This window comes from Talpa occidentalis, unplaced genomic scaffold (assembly GCF_014898055.3).
Source record: "Talpa occidentalis isolate TD23 unplaced genomic scaffold, MPIMG_talOcc4v2.1 talOcc4.14, whole genome shotgun sequence".
Taxonomy (NCBI): domain Eukaryota; kingdom Metazoa; phylum Chordata; class Mammalia; order Eulipotyphla; family Talpidae; genus Talpa; species Talpa occidentalis.
In genome coordinates this window covers 84,682,632-84,701,151 of record NW_023601433.1, presented here as the reverse complement: position 1 = coordinate 84,701,151, position 18,520 = coordinate 84,682,632, and the positions used below count along the sequence as shown (strand labels likewise).

Sequence of the window (18,520 nt, the reverse complement as noted above, 5' to 3'; positions counted from 1 at the left end):
CTAATTCTGGAAAAAACTGCAGATTGTTCCTGCTAGGGGTCTTTCTCAGATAAAAACACTCCTCTGTGTCCAGATGGCTCCTCAGTCAGAAGCGCCCCTCCTTTTCTGTCTCACTTGTGGGTCCTAAGACTTGATTTTGAGAGCAACTGCTACAACCCATGTGGACTTAAAGCCCGTCTTTATTTCCAGCGGGTCAAGGGGATGGTATAAAATGAAAAATCCTAAAATAAACCCAAAACGAAGTGAGGCCTAGAATGTGGACAGGGTCTACCTGTGAAAGGTTTTACCTGGCCAGTTCAGAATTCCTCTCGCGGCAGATGGAGGTCTGGGCGGTTTTCTTCTTGTCGCCTGTGGACAGCCCGCTCACGGTCTCCGGGTTGACCGACTCCACAGGGGGACCAACGCTGACAATGAGGCCCGACTGCGCCCACTTGGTTGCTTTGCGAAGAGCAGCAGCGGCCTCTTCAGTGATCACTTCACAGCAGCCACCCTGGGGCAGGTGGAAGACAGTCACCACGTTCACATCATGCTTCATTGTGGCACCAGACCTTTACAAGCCCCTTTCTCCAAATACCACAGCAATCCAGGCTCAATTATAAAAAATTCAGATACTGAAATACTGTATGTGGAAAGTTAAATTTCCATAAAAAGCCCATGTCCTCTCCTGTCGCAGACAGTGGTTCTTCCTCTAGGTATTTTCCAAGCAAGTTCTGACAGTCACAGGTTGTTCTACACACAGCTTTCCAAATTTATTTGTATTAGTCATCAAAATGCCATGAATGTGTTTCTGCATCTGTACAGATAGACTTACCTGATTACTTTTTGGTGGTGTGGTATTTATAATATGAACTAACAATTCCTTCAGACCCATTACATATGGGACTGCTTTTTACAAATAGAATTGTGAAGAACATGCTTGTCTCTGGAGACTTGTGAAGGCCTATAAAATCCACTTTAACAAGAATGGGATGATTAATCTGGGTTAATTTTATCCAACAGGTGAAAAATGGTGTTTTGCTGTTGTTTTTATCCTTTTCCTTTATTTACTTTTTCTTTTTAATATTAATATTTTTTTATTTTTTACATCATTGTTCATTTTTAAACAGTATTTGCTTCCCCCCATCCCCTCAGGTGTAGTCCCCAGAATTTCCTTCCCCAATGCACCCGTGCACCATCACCTCAGTCCCCTGTGCTCCTCCCTCCCTCCCTTTAGTCCCTCCCCTCCTCCTCCCCTGCAGGATGTCTCTGATTTATAATTGTCCGTTTTTGCTTTGTTGTGTTTTGTACTGTCATTTTTTTATACTGATGTCTTATTTGGTTCCCCCATATTTCCTTTATTTAGTTTTTAAGTAATTTGTGAGCCTGGGCAGAGTTTTATATTTTTATGAGCCATTTGTCTTTATTGTTATCTATTATTACTTTTTAAATCTTTCATCTATAATCATTTTTAAAGTATTTTAAAGCTATAAACAGAGCTAAGGAAAAACGTCCGAGTCAAAACCACAATTCATTTACATTTTAACATTAATGACCAATTAATTTTAATTAGTTCTCTTGAAAATGGCCTCAGTTAGGTCACTGATTTCAATTTATCACCCTGCCTTTTTGTGGAAACTTGAACTTTTTTTTTTAATTTCTCTTGAAAACCCGAAGCATGGCGACATTCTTCAACCATGGCTTTGTCAAAGCAGGTTTCTCCATTTCAGGCTTACCTTGGTCATGTCTCGATCCATTTTCACAACTTTCTCCATGTTGGCACCAGTACCAAGTCGGAATGGCCGTCCTTCTGAGCTACTAAAAAGGGAAGGCAGAGAGAGGCAACAATCTTTATAGGCATGATCAAAGGCAGGGGCTGAGGCTGAGAGGTGACCATAAATGGCTCTGCCACTGTCATATGCTATATAAGACAGAGTTTTAAAATCTACACTAAAACTCAACTGTGGGTCTGCTAGACTTAAGCGGCCTGTTCAGCCACCATTATGGTTACCTGCAGTTCTGCATTCCTATACAAAGGTCAGAACTGTCCAGTCACAGTCATATGAGGCGAACCTTACAAGGCGCCTTTCATATCAATCAAGAGCAGAAAGTTTGATCACTCTGGGAAGGGTATGCATCAAGAGGTATGACTGGGAACGCCTGGGGGGCTGAGGATGGATGCATAAACTTACTCCCAACTCATACATCAAGAGGTATGACCAGAAACGCCCGGGTGGGCGGGGGGAGGTGGGGGGCGAGGACCTATGTATGACAAGGGACCCCAGAGGCCGATCAGCGGAATGCCTTGTTGATAAGATTAGGACCATGGCCGGGGGTCTGGGGTCTAGTTTCGATTACAACACTTGGTCATCAAGCTAATAACATGGTCAGCAGACTCATGTCCCCCAAGCCCTAGATAACATTCCTTTCACCCATCCTTTCTCCTTGTCCTCCTAACGCACATAGCTGATGCTCTATGATTATTCTATCGATAAAAACGGCCAGGATCTTGCTCTCAGCAGCATCCCGCCTTGTGCAGCCTGCTCCACAACTCCCGTGTCTTTGTCAGTGTGGTGCTGCACGATGCAACACACAATTTCTCAAAAAAGAAAATGAGTTATTATTTATTTATAGCACTTGTAGGGATCTAACAAGAGCTGCTTTTAGAGTTGAATCTATGAAAATGATGTACAAACCAAAGAGCTGGACAAAAGCGACACTGAACTTCTAACAAAAAGAGACACTTGGTCAGCCACCTAAATCCCAGTGAGGGGCTAAGAGCAGCACGGTTGGTGGCTTGGAGTGAATGTCTGGATGTCCTTTTCTAACAATTAGGCTTTTCCTGACTCTCACACCTGGTTCTCCCAAAAATCTCTCACCAAATTTGTACTATAACTTTGCGTAATGCTCAAGAATGTTCCTCAGAGGTTCCTTATTTAAGCACTGACCTGCTCTGACCCTGACATTAGCCCCTGAGAGTTCCCACTGTCACGAAGACAGATGGGACCATCACCCAATCCTTTACCCTCTTCCATCGTGTCCCGGGGCAGGCATCCCTGTCATCCTGGATCTCACTAACAGTGCCCTGTAGGTATATCATCTTTATTTTTTTTTTAAGATTTATTTATTTATTTATACAAGAACGGGGTATAGGCCAGACGCACAGGAGGGTGAGAGGATTCACCAGAGACAGAGTAGGGAACAGAACAGGCAGACTGACGAAATACACTGCTGAGGGGAGCAGTGGGAGAGGTAGGAGAGATTTGCTGCGCTATGTGGGACCCTTGCCGGCCAGCAGGGATCGAACTGGCGCTGCAGAGGCTGCGGACAGCTTCACGGCACTGTGCTCAACCGCCTGCGCTACCAGGGGAGGCCCTATCATCTTTAGTAATAATTTTATTTCTACTTCCTTGTAATAAAATCATGTCATTCATATTTCAATTCAATAAAGCTATCACAAAGTTTCTCTGACTTCTCCACCTCAGAGTGAACGGTAGCCCTAAACCTGCCAATGCCAACACTGGGAACCGAATTGCATTATTCCCACTTGAAGCCCGAGTCACATGTTAGACTCTCCACAGCTATATGTCTGTTGGGTCTTGGGAGCTAATAACAGGTTGATCAGACAGGCCTGCATCTGTGTTTCAGCCCTGCCTCAGTTTCTCCATGTATAATAAGATAGAGATAGGAATGTTATGAGAGCTGAGTCAGTTGAAATATGTGAGGGTTTTCTGACATCAATAGTGCTTCATGACACACAGCTCTGACAATGAGCACAGTCACCTTAGCAATGGCTGGAGAACTTCATGGGAGGACTGGTCTTCCCTCTTGTGGATAAAGATAGAGAGCTTGCCGTCTACCGCTTCACTTTCTTCTCCAGGATCTTTATCTCCTTTTAAGGAATTCTTGGGACTAGCTTTTGTCAATGTAGTGTCAGGTTCAGAAGCAGTCGGAGAAAGAACTGTCTGGCATCCTTAAGCAAACAGAAAAGTTGCGATGTTATTTATGCGGCTCCCTTAGAGAGGGAATATACTGAATACTGGCTTTGGAATCTCTCTTCCTCCCACTTCCCACATCCTCACCCTCAGTCAGAGGAAGCACAGTCACAGTTAAGACAAGTGAAAGCCCAGTCTGCCCATCCACAGGAAGTGGACATCTGGGGGCATCTTCTCCTGTCCAGGACCTGCTCACCTGGGACCACATAATCTGCCAGCTTTGCTAAGAGCAATGAGGCGATTTTGGATGCTGGATCACTGGGATCTTCCTGCTCACTGTTTAGGGAAGGAACAGAGTAGCTCCATGGTGGGAGCTCCACATTCCCACAGTCCTCTACGCTCATTAGCGGAAGTGCTGCCCGGCACAGCTGAAGAATGATCAAGACCAACTTTGGAGATGGCCGCTGATCAAGTAACAGGGAGAGGAGTTTGGACACACAAGCCGGTTGGCTCAGGATGGCTTTACCGATGTGACTCCTGGAAAAGAAGGGCAAAAAGGGACACAAAGCTCAGGGAGTTGATCTACAGAAATTCAGAAGCAAGAATTCCCTAAAAGATATTAAACTGATGTCTTCAGATTTCATGAGGAAGATATGAATTTGGCACTATGTTTTTATACAGGAGAATTAAGATTCTTATAAACACCTGATGAGAGCTCACTATTGGTGAATGATACTTAAAAAGAGATTTTTTACTATTTTCTGATCCCTGATATCTCACCATAATTCCCTAGCACCAAGACTTAGAAACCCAAACTGGAAGTTTTTTGGCTTAGTATTTTTTCCTTTTCAAGGAGTACTCTAAGACCAAACATCATATTATGTTGCAGAGACCTCAGCTCCCTGAGACCTGCCACAGCCAACCTATTCATTTCACAAAGAAGCCAAAAACAAGACGTCTCTTACAGACAAGACTTTGTGGGCCTCAAGGCTCCACATGCTGCTATTAGACCTTCTCACAGTATCTTCTTTTAAAGACACTACTTGAGCAGCACTCCCTCTGCCCACCTGTGACTAGGCAAGTGCCTCTTTTCACCCACTCTCTCCTCTGCAGGGCAGCAGCCTTCCTGCCTGCCCGTGACCTGTCAAGGCCACCCACCTATGACCATGCAGGCCTCTCTTAGCAAACCTGTCCCTTCTGGGGCAGCTCTTTCTGACCACTTGTGTCTATGCAAGTGTCTTTAACTGTTTTATCCCTTCCCTAATAAACCTGCTCTTTTAATATATATAAAAAAAGATAGTGCTTGAGGAAACAAGTTAATTACAGGTCCTAACTATTTTGTAATCTTGCTATGATGAAGGTAAGGATTCTTGGCTACTGAACTCCACTGCGCTGACTTAAAAGACCAGCAGCTATTGCCAACAAAGTATTAAAGCAACTGATAATATTTTATGATGTAGATATTCACCTAAATAATCCTGGCATTTTGAAACTAAATACAATGTTTTAATCACTACCACTTTTCTTGAGGTAGAAGCAGGTGAGAATAGTCTTGCAATTTAGATGTTTCAAAAGACAATCACCACTAGAAAGAACCTCGATCACTCAAGAGGAAATTTACACCCTCCCTCACCTGGGCATGCCATACCTTGAGAGATCATTGAGAAGACTAAGCACGTCCTGGAGAGCATCGTTCCCAGCAGCCTGGTTGCCACAGCACTCAGTGGCTCGGGCAAGATGGTTAGTGAGAAGGCTGGACACCTGGCGGGCCAGGCCTGAGTGAACAGCCTCTGTGGAGCCGCCTTCAGAGTTAAAGAAAGGAAAAGCAAGGTAAATGCCAAAGAAGTCATGTAAACCTGCAGTGGGGCAAGCCCGCCTCTTGGCTGCCCTGTATAGAGCTGCCCTTGGCTTAATTTTCCCCTAACTTGCACAGAGTGCACTAGCCACCCATTAATGTCTCCTCATCAGATAACCCTGGCACATCCAGACAGTGATGTGGGCAGAGGGCAGGAAGGGGGGTTCAAGCTGTGAAAACACTGCTACCATTTTACCGTGATAAAAACATCTTGATTTTTAATTCATAGCCCACCTCTATTCAAGCACAAAATGCCTTTTTGGATCTTTCATTTTCTCCTCAGCATCATAACCATCCTACCCCCTCCAGCATTTCCTGTAAAAGCCACAAAAATTGTCATTTTCTGAACTTCCCATGCTCTCTTGGATTCTGGTGCCTACATAATACTGCTACTTCCTGTTGGAAGTCTTCTTTATCCTTCCATTATAACTCACATGTCTGCTTCTATAGGAAGCTCCACCTAAGCCCTAGCACACCTCGTCTGAAGGAACCTCTCTGTTCTCACAGTACTTCTCAGAACCTTGATTATGGCTTGATCATACTGCAATTACTTGTACATGGGTCTATTTCACCCACAGGATGGTATTTCTTAAAGGGAGGAATAAAAATGCCTTATTCATCATCTGCCTGGCTCTCAAGTAATAAAATGCATAGTAAATGAATAAAAAGATAAACAAATAACCCATATACAAAATTCCTGGATATTATGGAGAAATTATCCTTCCAGTTTATTTTTAAATTGAATAGGTTACTAAAAATACAATTTGGAAATAGCACCTTGAAAATGCAACTGAAAACCATCTCATAAAAATACCTATTTGAAGACTGTCAGCAGTGCTGACAAGAAGAAAATGAAAAATATCTTCTCAGTTTCCTGGGGTTGTTTTATTCCTCCAGGGTCATTATCTCCCCCACTATCCAGTTTCAGAGAAGTATGATTGAAAAATAAAAACTGTTAATATTTAGGTTGTACAATATGATGTTTTAAAGGGTGTACAACTTATTGCTTCACACCTTTGTCTTTTTCTGGTGAGCACACTGGAAAAAGCAATCTCAAGTATAAAGCAGGATTATGATATAGTCATCACACTGTACATGAGTCTGAGGAATATATTCATCTTATCAATGAAACTGCACCCCTGACCCCATCTCCTTCCTCCTTCCTTATGTAGACTTCTTCCAAATCTACATAAATGAGATCACACAGTATTTGTCTTTCTGTGTCTACCTTATTTCCCTTAGTATAATGCCCTCCAGGTTAGGATTCTCCTTAATGTCATAACATAGCCATACATTTTCACAGAACTATGCTAATGAGGAGGCCCTTGCGAAGTCATGAATTGATCAAACCACCCATCTGATTAGTTCACTACAGTCTTTATGTCCCCCATCCAGTACAAAACCTTAGTAAACACAGCAACAGAAGAAACAGTTGAGCTCCAGAAAGGACTCCCACTTCCTACCTTCTTCTTTTTCCCACTCAACGCAGCGATTGGCAAGCACCTGGAAGGCTGCCCAGGCCATAGTGGCCACCTTCTGCTTCTTGGTTTGTTTCTCGCTGGAGCTAGACTCAGTCTGGCTGCTCAAGCTACACAGTCTATCCATAAGCTGCACAAGGCCACTGCGCACCAGGCACTTCTCTTCACTCCTAGGCCAGGTAGAAAGGGTCACATGGAATAAACACAGAACAGCCCTCAGGAATCTCTCCCTTTTAGAATCAGGTTCTCAAAGGGGCATAAAACTGACAGTCTGGTTCTTTGTCTACCATTTAAGATACTGTCATGTACAACTGAACACAAAAATACATTTTTTTAATGAGGGTTCCATCACAAATAATGAACTTTCAGTTTTGGTTTGTTCATACAGAAGAGCAAGGTAATATTTGATGGAATCGACTCAAGACTGCCACAGTAGAAAAAAATTATACATTTATCAGAAAGAGATTGAAAGAATGACTTCATGAGTGGTCATTATCTTCAAATTGTTAACCAGTGACTAAAGGAGGAAATAAATGTGCACAGGCAAAACAATCTTTGCCAAATGTGTAAGTAATTTCCTAGGGGTCTTTTTCTTCCCTTTAAACCTCCCTATCTTCACAACGTAATATAGCCCCTAGTGGTCACTTTTTTTTTTTTTTTTTAATAATAAATTTTATTTTTATATTCCCCATACAATTGCAGCCCCCCCATTCTGACCCCAATCCCTCCCCTCCCACCCCCGCCCCCCTAAAAGTGTCTTTGGTTCGTAGTTTTTTGTTGATTTTGATTTTCACTTTCTTATAGTTATTCGTTTTCCTGGTCCCTTATTTAAGTTTTCTAGATTCCTGCTATGAGTGAGACCATCCGGTATTTTTCTTTTTCTTTTTGGCTTATTTCGCTGAGCATGATCCCTTCCAGTGCCATCCATGTTGCTGCAAATTGCATGTGTTTATCTTTTTTGAATGCTGAGTAATATTCCATGGTATATATGTACCACATCTTCTTGATCCAGTCATCTATTTTTGGGCATTTGGGTTGTTTCCAAAGCTTAGCTATTGTAAACAGTGCTGCTATAAACATAGGGGTGCAGGTGTTCTTTGGAATTGATGTTTCTGTGTCCTTTGGGTAAATACCTAGGAGTGGAATTGCTGGATCATATGGAAGCTCTATGTTTAGTAGGTCCAGAAATCTCCACACAGCTCTTCACAGTGGTTGGACCAGTTTGCACTCCCACCAACAGTGCAGAAGAGTTCCTTTTTCTCCACACCCTCACCAACATTTGTTGTTGCTAGTTTTTTTAATATGTGCCATTCTCACTGGTGTAAGATGGTATCTCATGGTAGTTTTGATTTGCATTTCCCTGATGACAAGTGATGCCTAGTGGTCACTTTTGATCATGTAGGAATTTAGTAAGAAGGCATTCACACAGTAACTTTAGGTGGCTGTTGAGAGGCAAGCATGTTTAATTAGAGTGATAGTGTCACTGAATAATCAAAGCAAGAGATGCAATGTTTTTTATGAAAAAGTGTGCATTAAATTTGAAATTGACTATATGGTGGTGTTACATACAATAAAAGGCATCCCCTTGCCTACCTGGTGTATGGTATGGTACACAGGAGCCCAATGCTGTTTGCACAAGCAATAGGGTAACGCGCACACAAGGACACGACAGAGGTCATGGTCTCGCCGAAAGCTTCCTGGACCTGCTCCACCATCCCACCACAGGTGAGTTCTTCAATTCTATGAAACAGACCAAAGCTCAGGAATCCTGAACCATGTCAGGAACAGTGAGAATGAACATGAGTGCAGGAGAGTTCTTTTGAAAAAACCCAAGAATGTCTTGGTGAATCCAGAGCTTGGAGATTATCTAGCTCCCTGTTTTCCACACTGCAGGGCCACAGAAGACTTTTGAGCAGAATTCCTAAGTGTGCCTCAAAGACAGAGGCCCACACTAAGAAAAGTCAGAGTAATCAAGATCAAGTTAAGCAGGCTTCCCTTCCGCAGGAGCACTCAGAGCATTTAATAAGGTTAAAGTCCTCAGCAGCTCTATGACTAAGACCACAGCACCCAACATTTCCCCTGACTTATTTAATAATAAAATCATTTGCTTGAGATACCTTTACAATATCTCCTGCAGCACTGCACACTGTAAATGCAATTGTACTAATGAGAAAACCAAGGCTAAAACAGATTAGCTAAGTCTTTTTTCAAGTTCACATTGATTATTAGCAAAGTACGAGAAGCCAATGTAAAGACACAACATGGGGTAGAGCCTACTGCAGTTAATACTAGCCAAAACTGGAACTATCAGGATTTCTCTATAAAGATACGTAATATAGTATTACTTATAATAGTAAAAATAAATAAAGTATATGAAATAAATCCAAAACTCAAAAATAGGGAATTGGCTCAAAAAGGTTCAGGAATATGATGGCCTGCTTTACAACCACTGAAAACATTTTAGGAGTTACCTAAGGCTACACTAAAGACAGAACAAGACACTAAAATGTTAACAGGCATTATCTTCAGATGCTGGATTTATATTTATTTTATATTTGATAAATATTTTATATTTTATGATATTTATTTTATACTATGGAATTTTATGCAGTTTTTCAAATGTTTGACATATCACATGTGAAATAAATAACTGAGGGTAAAGGAATAATGATGCCAGTGTTAGGAGATAATTTCTGGAAGTTGCTGTGGCAATCATTAGTGTTGCCTACCATGCCTTGTGGGCACCTCTATGGGTAGGTGGGCAGGTGACTCCTGTGGGTCATGAATCAGAATTCTGACAAGGGGCCTGATGGCTTTTAGAGGGAAAAAGATAAGTGACTTTTACTTTCTGTTAAATACACTAATTTTTTTTTTTTTGTAAAATCATGTACCATTTTTATAAAAATAAAAATAAAATACTTTGGGGAAAACATTGGCAAATATGACAGTCTATATTTTGAGCCCGAGGTTAGTCTTTGGAATGGCTTTGCCCTTCTAGACAGGATGATATAACAACTGACCTGGGTCCTCCTTGAAGGACCATAGTCACTGGACCCACAAGATGTGTCACTCCCCCAACTCGCACAGCCGCCGTCAGCAACTCCCGCATGTGCACCAGGGCCTGCTTGCGAGTGTTGCCTCGCCGCCACCTCGTCTGCGCAGCCAGAAGAAAGCTGCTGCTGGACACCTGAAATGTATGAGAAGGAAGGACACCTGACTCCTGCCCACTGTTGCGAAACCCTGGCGCCGCTGCGTGCTATTAATCTGCAGTCAGCAGAATGGGACATACTGCTTGGTCAGGGTTGGTGCCGATGAAAGCAAACAGCTGCCCCAGCAGGACACTGTAGGTGGGCTTGTCCCGGCTGTCCTCGATGGCCAGTGACTGCAGGAGTGTAAAGGAACTGCTGCGGTGGCTGGTCACATGGCGCCGCCTACAGAGAAATGAAAACAGGGTCAGATGAGCAAAACCAGAAACCTACTTTGTCTGTGTTTTGATGAATGTGCTCATCCAGCTGCATATGGGAATCCAACCTTGGTCATTCATCACTCACCTCTGATTTGCTCTAGTAAATTCCAAATCTTCGTTACCAATCATTTCCAGGTCAGAAGGAGCTGACATGCTGCGGAGGAAAACAGGCTGGCGCACAGCATGAGATATCACCTTGGTTTCGGAAGCTGATTTGCAGGCTGGAACAGGAAGGAATAAAAAGGTTAGTTTCTGGCAATCAGTGTGTAAGGATGGCAGCGACAGCTAAATGGAACACAGGACATAGGGCAGCCTAAGTGTCACTGCTGCAGTGAGAGCTCAGCCACCACTCTAGCCAGCAACACAGTGATGACTTTAAGGCCAATTTCTTTTTAACCTGATAAACTTTAGCTTGAAAAACTAAAATCTTTTCACTAAATTGGGTTCCAAAGAAAGGCTGAAAAATTAATTTCAAAAATTATCAATGTAAGCATTCTGAAAAGCAAAGGAGGAGAAAGACAGAAACTTCTGGAAGAAAAATGCCTTAATTCAAATAACCCAGACTCAGTTTTTTCAGAGCTAGCCCTTAGTCCCTCTTTAATCCTTGGTTTATTTAGCTGATTTATTTATTTAGCAGATTCGTACACATACCAGGCACACTTCCCAGGGCTCTATGCCTATCGCAAGGGTCAGAAACCCAGGAGTCATCCTAGACTCTCTTCCAAGGGAGAGGAGCTGGGATAAAAATAAGTTCCCTGGCCGAATGGCGTCCACTGGGCAAGGGGGTTAGAGAACACGGGGTCTTTCATCGAGGAGCATTTTTATTCAATTGCCCTCCAGAGGTGAGAAGTCACATTTATGGGCTATTCCCAGTCGTGCGGATCTGGCTCAAAAAAGGACACTCATTGATTTCTCTGGAATCTATTTTAAGCATCACAATGAAAATGTAACAGGGAAAGAAAAAAAAAGAAGAAAAAAAAATAGAAAATGTAACCAGGAACAAAAACTAATAGCGGAAATTCCTGCTACAAGATTCCACATGGTAAGAATGAAATGCAAATTCAGCTCCAAGAGGAAAACACGATGCATTACAAGATTCACAATGCTGACATCTAATTATATATGTTACTATGAAAATGACAAATCATAAACTAAAAATAAGAGGCACTGGGATTAGAAAAATGCATGCCACTGAGCTCCTTAGATACTCCTGAGAAAAGTGAAGAGGCAGGAAGGAGGAGCCCTGAGGCTCAGCTGACTCACAAAACATGAAGTCAATGAACAGCATTTCTTGGCCAGAAAAAAGTAAAAGGTAAAATATGTTGAAACTGACTTTCTCTCCCCTTTCTAGGGAGTACGCAGAGTGATTTCTCTTTTAAATAGTTAATGCATATATTATGAACAGACTAGCACACAGAGTCTGAGGGGAGCTGGCTTTCAGCAATACCTGGTGTTTCAGCAGGGGTCCCCGAGATGCTTCTGGTGAGGCCGGACTGGGCGGCAATGGTGACGTGCAGCAAAAGCTCAGCTCGGTTCATTAAGCTCTTCACTAATGTCTTGGTTTTAGCCAGAGGATGTGAGGGTTTCTGACTCAGAGAATTCACTTCTTGTAGGAACTTCTCCCTATAAAGGAAAGCTGATGTGCATTTAGTCCGCCTCCAGTTTACCAAAACCAAGTTTCTTTTTAATTACAAAGGAAATGAGAAGACAGAAACTAAAGTAACCTGAAAAATATTGTTTACTTCCCCACATCTGAAGGAATTAGTGTTCTGTATACTTGGCCAGTTTCAGTTCCTTTTGCCCAGTTTCAAATGCCTATGCCAACTTTTCAAGGTTAAAATAAATATTTTCACATAAGTTTTCCACTCTAAAATATTTAGAGAATGCACAATATTTTTCAAAATCTGTTACGACATTAGATTACATTTTGTTTTGAGCGTCCAGGTGACAAACAAGTTTTACACAGATATGAAATCACCAACCTCAGTGATAGGACCATGTTCTCAAGATCATTTCCATCAAAGGAGACTTCCTTCATTGAACATAAAAGTTCTAGTTCTTTCATTTTGTTCTAAAGAAGGAAAAATCAAGAAAAGATGGTATGCAGGATTTGAAAAAAACTAATTTTGTTGTGCCTATATTGGAATAAAAAAATTTCAGAGAAAAAAACTATCACCTTTAGTCATATTTCTGTGCCAAAAACACACATGATAGTTTGACTAAAGTATTTTGATGGTTTTAAAATGGCACTTTCTAGGGCTCTCTTTAGTGTTTAGAACTCTGCCTTTTAAAAAAAATTATTTTTTAAAGATTTATTAATTTATGCATACAAGACCTGAGGTGTAAGCCAAAGGTGCGAGGGGGGTGGTGAGAGGATTCACCAGAAACAGAGTGGGGAGCAGAACAGTCAGATGTACTGAAATACACTGGCTGAGGGGAGCAACAGACAAGACAGGAGAGGTCTGCTGTGACTGGGTCACCTCCCTGGCTGGCCAGGGATCAAACATATGCTGTAGTGGCTGGCAGTAGCTTGATAGTGCTGTCTTTAACCCCTGCGCCACAAGGGAGGCCCTGCCATTTGTTTTTTTTTTTAATACTTGAAGCAAAATTTGATAATTGTAACACCTTTATTAGACTATCCATCAACTAAAAAATAACAATATTTATTATTTGTATTACTTCACCTTTGATCTAATGCATTTTATTTAACCAATAGGCACATTGTGGGGTGTGCACATTTTGAGAAGGGACATTATTTTACCTGTACACACAGTAAATACCTTAATTCTATATGCAGCAATGCCCCAGTGAGAGGTCACACACTTTGCTCACCTCATTAAAATGGTAGTCGTAGAAGAAAGGCATGTTGTTCTCCAGCTTCCCCTGCATAGCATCTTCAACCTCACTTTGCCATTTCTGTTCCAATTCTGCAACACTCTAGCAGATACATCCAAACAAAGCAATATATAAATAGATAGAAGCTAAAAATAACTGCAATCTGCAATTTGGAAACTTTAATCATAATAACTACTTTTAAAATATTTAGATCACATTTTAAACTTCATTAAATTTCTGGGAAGGAAATGATTTCTAACACTTATGTAAGAGAAATCTAAATGCATTAGCTTTCACTTACCTGCAGCTGTCTCTCCATGGCATTGAGCTTCTTAAAGGTCTCTCCCATAATTTTACACAGTAAATCATATTCCTCAGCATGTTCTTCTTGATATTGGAAGTTTATTAGCGACTGCAGTGCATCAACCAAGTTCAAATGCTTAATAACACATGATACCACCATTTCCTCCATCACGTCTGGCTGAATTACTTCTCTGTGATTAGAATAGAAGCCAGTCAGGTGTATGCCATGCTCTCAACATACCAATACTGGACTTTATAGGTTGCAGACTGTAGGTTTTGATTTAAACATGTTAAATATTCACTACATCCTTTTTATTACCATAAAGAGGTATGACCATAGTGATGGTTTTCCATGAAGTTGGCAATTATTTATTAACTGATATAAGTGACATTAGTTGATGAAGCTGAATATCAAAATTAAAGAGACTCCATCTTCTAAGATTTGTATATTCTGAGCTAGAGTTATAGTAGAGTTGGAAGAGGTCTAAGGCTAAAAAAAAGATCTCCGGCACCATTCACCTGCCCATGTATACAGTATTTAGTGCATTTGGATGTTGAGCTGAAAACAGAGGAGGTGCTTCTGTATTTCTTCTTTGACATTTTCTCTCTGAATTGGCCAATCTGGCCTCAGAAGGCAGAGCAGAAGCCTGCACAACAGACTTTAAGCAACATCTCTCTAGGAATCACAAAGAAATGCTAGACTCTGTAGAAGGTCAAACAACCCAGGAAGAACCTAGAATCTGTCAAACTTCAGTGTGCATCAGAATCATTAGGTAAAGTTATCAAAATGCGCAGGACTGGATCCCAGCCTCAGAGGTTCTGAGTCAGTAAGTGGGAAACAGGCCCAAGATCTAACAAGGTTCTAGGTAACGCTAATGCTACTGATTGGAGGCCCATATTCTGGAACCATCTGCGGGTATGGCCAGGAGTACTGGGTTAACATTCAGTAGGAAGAATGTAAAATTAGAGGTTATCTGCTGAAAATAGACTCACTTCAATTGTTAAACATTTTTTTTCATTGGGGAAAAGTAAAATGCTGTACAGCAACATACTTAATACTTGGTCTAAACTGAGGTCTAGCACGCCCAGAAATTTCCCTGAGCTTGATCATGATTCCCGGAGGCAGCCTGATCCGGGGCAGGTCAAAGTAGTTTCCAACGGGCGGCACCAGGACGTCAGAGGGATAGGTGAATTCTCTGTCTTCCTCAATGGTCAGAGGCAGTGGGGATGGGCTTGGAGTAAGGGCAGGGGAGATCACACCATTGGCCTCCACCTGCCACTGGCACCTAGGTGGACAGAAAAGAGGTTCTTCACTTCTGCTTCTATCTGGAAAGTTATTTAAGGTGTGCAGATACGTCAAACACATGTGGCATCAAATCATGTGTTAAGTATTCATCAAAGCTCCAAAGGCTAGAGAATAAGCATATTAAATCACATATTTGAGAATCTACCTCCTCCCTACCATTTCATTATGAAAATCTTTAAATGCATAGAAAATCTGAAAGAATTGCAGGACTCATGCCCATGCACACCTACCTAGATTTGACAAATAAACATTTTGCTATGTTTACTTTACTGAACGTTTACCCATCCTTTTGGGGATCCTTTAATTTAATTATACAATATTCGGACTGGAGAAAAGCTTATGTAGTTTGAGGCTGCAATTTCGAACTTAATAAAGTAAGGGCCAGAGGCACTTTGGAGTAATTTTCATCTTATTTCTTAGACACAATAACACCCTTGGGATTGTCAGGCAGCAGGCACAATCAGCCGGGAAATGTACTAAAAGTAGTTTTTCACATAAAGTCCTTTTTCCTTTGTGAACAAAACTAGCCCAATTAGAACCTTTTTGTTACCTTTGTAAAAGTTTAGACCGCAATAGCTCCTGACAGGCTTCTTCTTCTTTGGTAATTTCTGGTCCATTGTACAGGATTCTTAACATGGAACAAGCTAACACAGACAGACCTAAAGCCAGGTCTACCAGAAAGGGTAAGCCTCCCGAGACATCCTCCGAAGACTCCTACAATGTAGACAGGGTAAACCACACTGGTCAGTGCGCACGGGCCTAGCGCTTGGCCTGCACTTCACCACACTGCACTGTTCCTGACCAAGGGGTTCACAGAGCAGCAGCCAGTACCGTTGCTATGGGAAAGAGGGACAGCACCCAACACCATGAGATAGCTGGTGGCACGGGAATGACCACAGAGTGAAGTCTTAACACAATTCTGGAGAGAGAAGAGCCAATGAGACTCCATATTAGAAACAGCCTGAATCACATGCAAGAAGCTCAGATTCTTTGGATAGCTACCCTCTGCTGTGCCTACTGAGGTATAAATCACTGTTTCGCTTTGTCATCTCCATCCAGTGCTCGAACCAAGATGTCAAATGATTACACTGAATTCATTCAACAAATATTTATTGAGTGCCTATTGTGTACCAGCCATTGTTCTAGGTACCTGAGATGTAGCAGAGAATAAAATAAAGGTCCCTGCCCTCATGGAGCTTACATTCTAGAATAAGTCCCCTGTAGAAAGTCTTAGCTTGCTTAAACTCCAAGTCTAAAATACATTTACAAATTAGGCGACTGGAGGGATTAGCAGAACTCCTACTACTCTTTCTCTTTGATTTTTCCAGAGTGGGAAAAGAAATCATTTACATAGATTTCTGGGGAAAAGTAGCTATTTGGCATAGTAGATTAAACCTATATACAGAGCATAATGTGAGTAAATAAGCAGAGAGAGACTCAGACTAGGAAGAAGAGCCTTTAGGAATAGAGTGAAAACAGTGATTCTACTACTCTTAAAACCGAGAATCCAAGTGTTTGCTTCTATTGTGTCTTCTTTGCCTGTGGAAAGATGCCAGAGGTGGATCACCTTGCCAGGCTTTGAAGATGGAAACCCCTAAGAAATGGATTCTTTTCATGCTCCTGAATTGATTTTAGGTTATAGCTAGTTTTATTCCATAAATTACTACTTTCTACTGGTAGACTACAATTGCCAAATGGAAGAGATGGATGAAACAGTAGCTCATATTTTGCCCCATTTCCAAGGCAAATATGATGTATGTAACCAAGGCACATAGGAGAAAGTACATTATGCCCAGAGCAGTGGTTAGATTCAAGTACCTGAGCGCGAACTGTGCAAGCAAAGCCCCACATAGCTTTATCAGGAGTGTTGTGTTCACGGCCACTTCTCATTTCAAAGGAGAAGGTGACTGTATCTCCTTCCACCTTAAAATTTAAGGGGGGAAAATGTACTTTAAAAACATGACACACAATTTTCAAGAGAGCAATAAATTTCAGAGATTTACTTTCTAAAGGACCAAAGCAATATTCCACTCCTTTTCTCATTTGCTTTGCTGATTCAAATTCCATTCCCTCTCATTTAGCCATCACCCTTTCAGGTATCTCTCCTGACCAGGTAGCTTTTGGGACAAGGCATCTATGAAATGGGCCACAACTGCCCAATAGCAGGATCCGAGGAAAGACTAATTAAACCTTGGGCATGATTTTAATACCTTCCACAGGTATCTACTCTTTCTGTCCACCCCCTCTCCACTTCACCACCTCACTTGTGCCAATAAGGCCGGCAACAGTTCAGTACTCTTCAAGGACACCGAGAGAGAGCTGGAAAACTGTTCTATATTGTAAAACCAACACCATGAGTTAGAAGCAAAAGGTAGGAAACCCAAGGACAATCAGAAATGCTGTGCTCATCAGAATTCAGATGCATCCTGACCTGAGCAGTGGAGGGAACTTGGAGTCGCTGGCTACATTAACGGGGGTACATAACATACATAACATATGAGGTAAAGGCTCTGGGAACAGACTCTGCATAAAATTTCCAGGTTTTCCTGGGCATTTCAGTCCATATTTCTATTCTAGGTAGGGATGTAACTCAAGGGCCCAGATTACAAAGCATGGCCCAAATCTCACCAGTGTGAGAATGAGTCAGTATCTTTGATCCAAAGGCTAAAATTTCTTTGAAAACATTGTTGAATCAGTTTTTGTTTGTTTGTTTGAATAGCAATGGCCCTGTAATTCCAGTCCAGAGAAGCAGAAAGAACCAGCAGTCCTTTTAATGGACAGGGCAGAGAATGCTGCAACCATCTCAGTCTATGGAGTAATCCATGGAGTTCTGGGTTGGACAGGGCTCTGCTGCCCAACCGGTGACAAGGGTCATTCTGAATGGAGTAGTGAGTTTACAGGCCTGGTAGGGTAGCCCCACCTCAACAAAGCACCCCACAGCAAATATTTGGGAGAATTACAGCTAAGACTTGAGGAATGTGAGTTCATTTTTCTTTTCTAGGAAGGGATTGTGACTGCATACCATACCTTCACCAAGTCTTTCGGCCAACCAGTTCCTAAGACACTACGGCTGCCATATCCCAGTGTATTGCCTCCATATTCAGCAACCTTCCTACTGTTTGTGTTAGGCCCCGCATATATCACCAACTTCAAAACAGAAAATATACTGTTAGACTGTAAAAGAAAAACAAAAACAACATCTACAAATAAAAAGGCTGCAAAAAATATTTGTTTATAAATACATTTACAACCAGGCACTGGGGTCATAAAATAACTAATAGTTCCTGATTTTTTAAGTGCAACTGATACTATGTGGATGCAATCAGCCATTGGTATTTACAGGGCAGCCAAGAGTAATAACAATGA

At 41.7% G+C, this 18,520-nt stretch overlaps 1 protein-coding gene across 5 annotated transcripts in view; it reads right to left on the bottom strand.

The window, feature by feature from the left end:
* The window catches only part of HECTD4 (HECT domain E3 ubiquitin protein ligase 4), a 172,072-nt gene that overhangs the window by 57,518 nt on the left and 96,034 nt on the right, over positions 1 to 18,520 (bottom strand). For 3 of the 5 annotated variants that reach the window (XM_037511140.2, XM_037511136.2, XM_037511137.2), the window contains exons 22-39: positions 18,182 to 18,301; positions 16,973 to 17,077; positions 15,705 to 15,868; positions 14,901 to 15,134; positions 13,847 to 14,039; positions 13,543 to 13,647; positions 12,693 to 12,781; positions 12,158 to 12,333; positions 10,796 to 10,931; positions 10,534 to 10,675; positions 10,265 to 10,431; positions 8,838 to 8,984; positions 7,230 to 7,414; positions 5,560 to 5,713; positions 4,168 to 4,448; positions 3,760 to 3,949; positions 1,713 to 1,794; positions 288 to 490 (exon numbers count right to left, since the gene is read on the bottom strand). In XM_037511140.2, the coding sequence (XP_037367037.1) occupies positions 288 to 490; positions 1,713 to 1,794; positions 3,760 to 3,949; positions 4,168 to 4,448; positions 5,560 to 5,713; positions 7,230 to 7,414; positions 8,838 to 8,984; positions 10,265 to 10,431; positions 10,534 to 10,675; positions 10,796 to 10,931; positions 12,158 to 12,333; positions 12,693 to 12,781; positions 13,543 to 13,647; positions 13,847 to 14,039; positions 14,901 to 15,134; positions 15,705 to 15,868; positions 16,973 to 17,077; positions 18,182 to 18,301 (2,873 nt within the window). Of the gene's footprint in view, positions 1 to 287; positions 491 to 1,712; positions 1,795 to 3,759; positions 3,950 to 4,167; positions 4,449 to 5,559; positions 5,714 to 7,229; positions 7,415 to 8,837; positions 8,985 to 10,264; positions 10,432 to 10,533; positions 10,676 to 10,795; positions 10,932 to 12,157; positions 12,334 to 12,692; positions 12,782 to 13,542; positions 13,648 to 13,846; positions 14,040 to 14,900; positions 15,135 to 15,704; positions 15,869 to 16,972; positions 17,078 to 18,181; positions 18,329 to 18,520 lie in introns of all 5 variants that reach the window. The other 2 variants (XM_054695325.1, XM_054695324.1) reach the window with 2 other exon arrangements.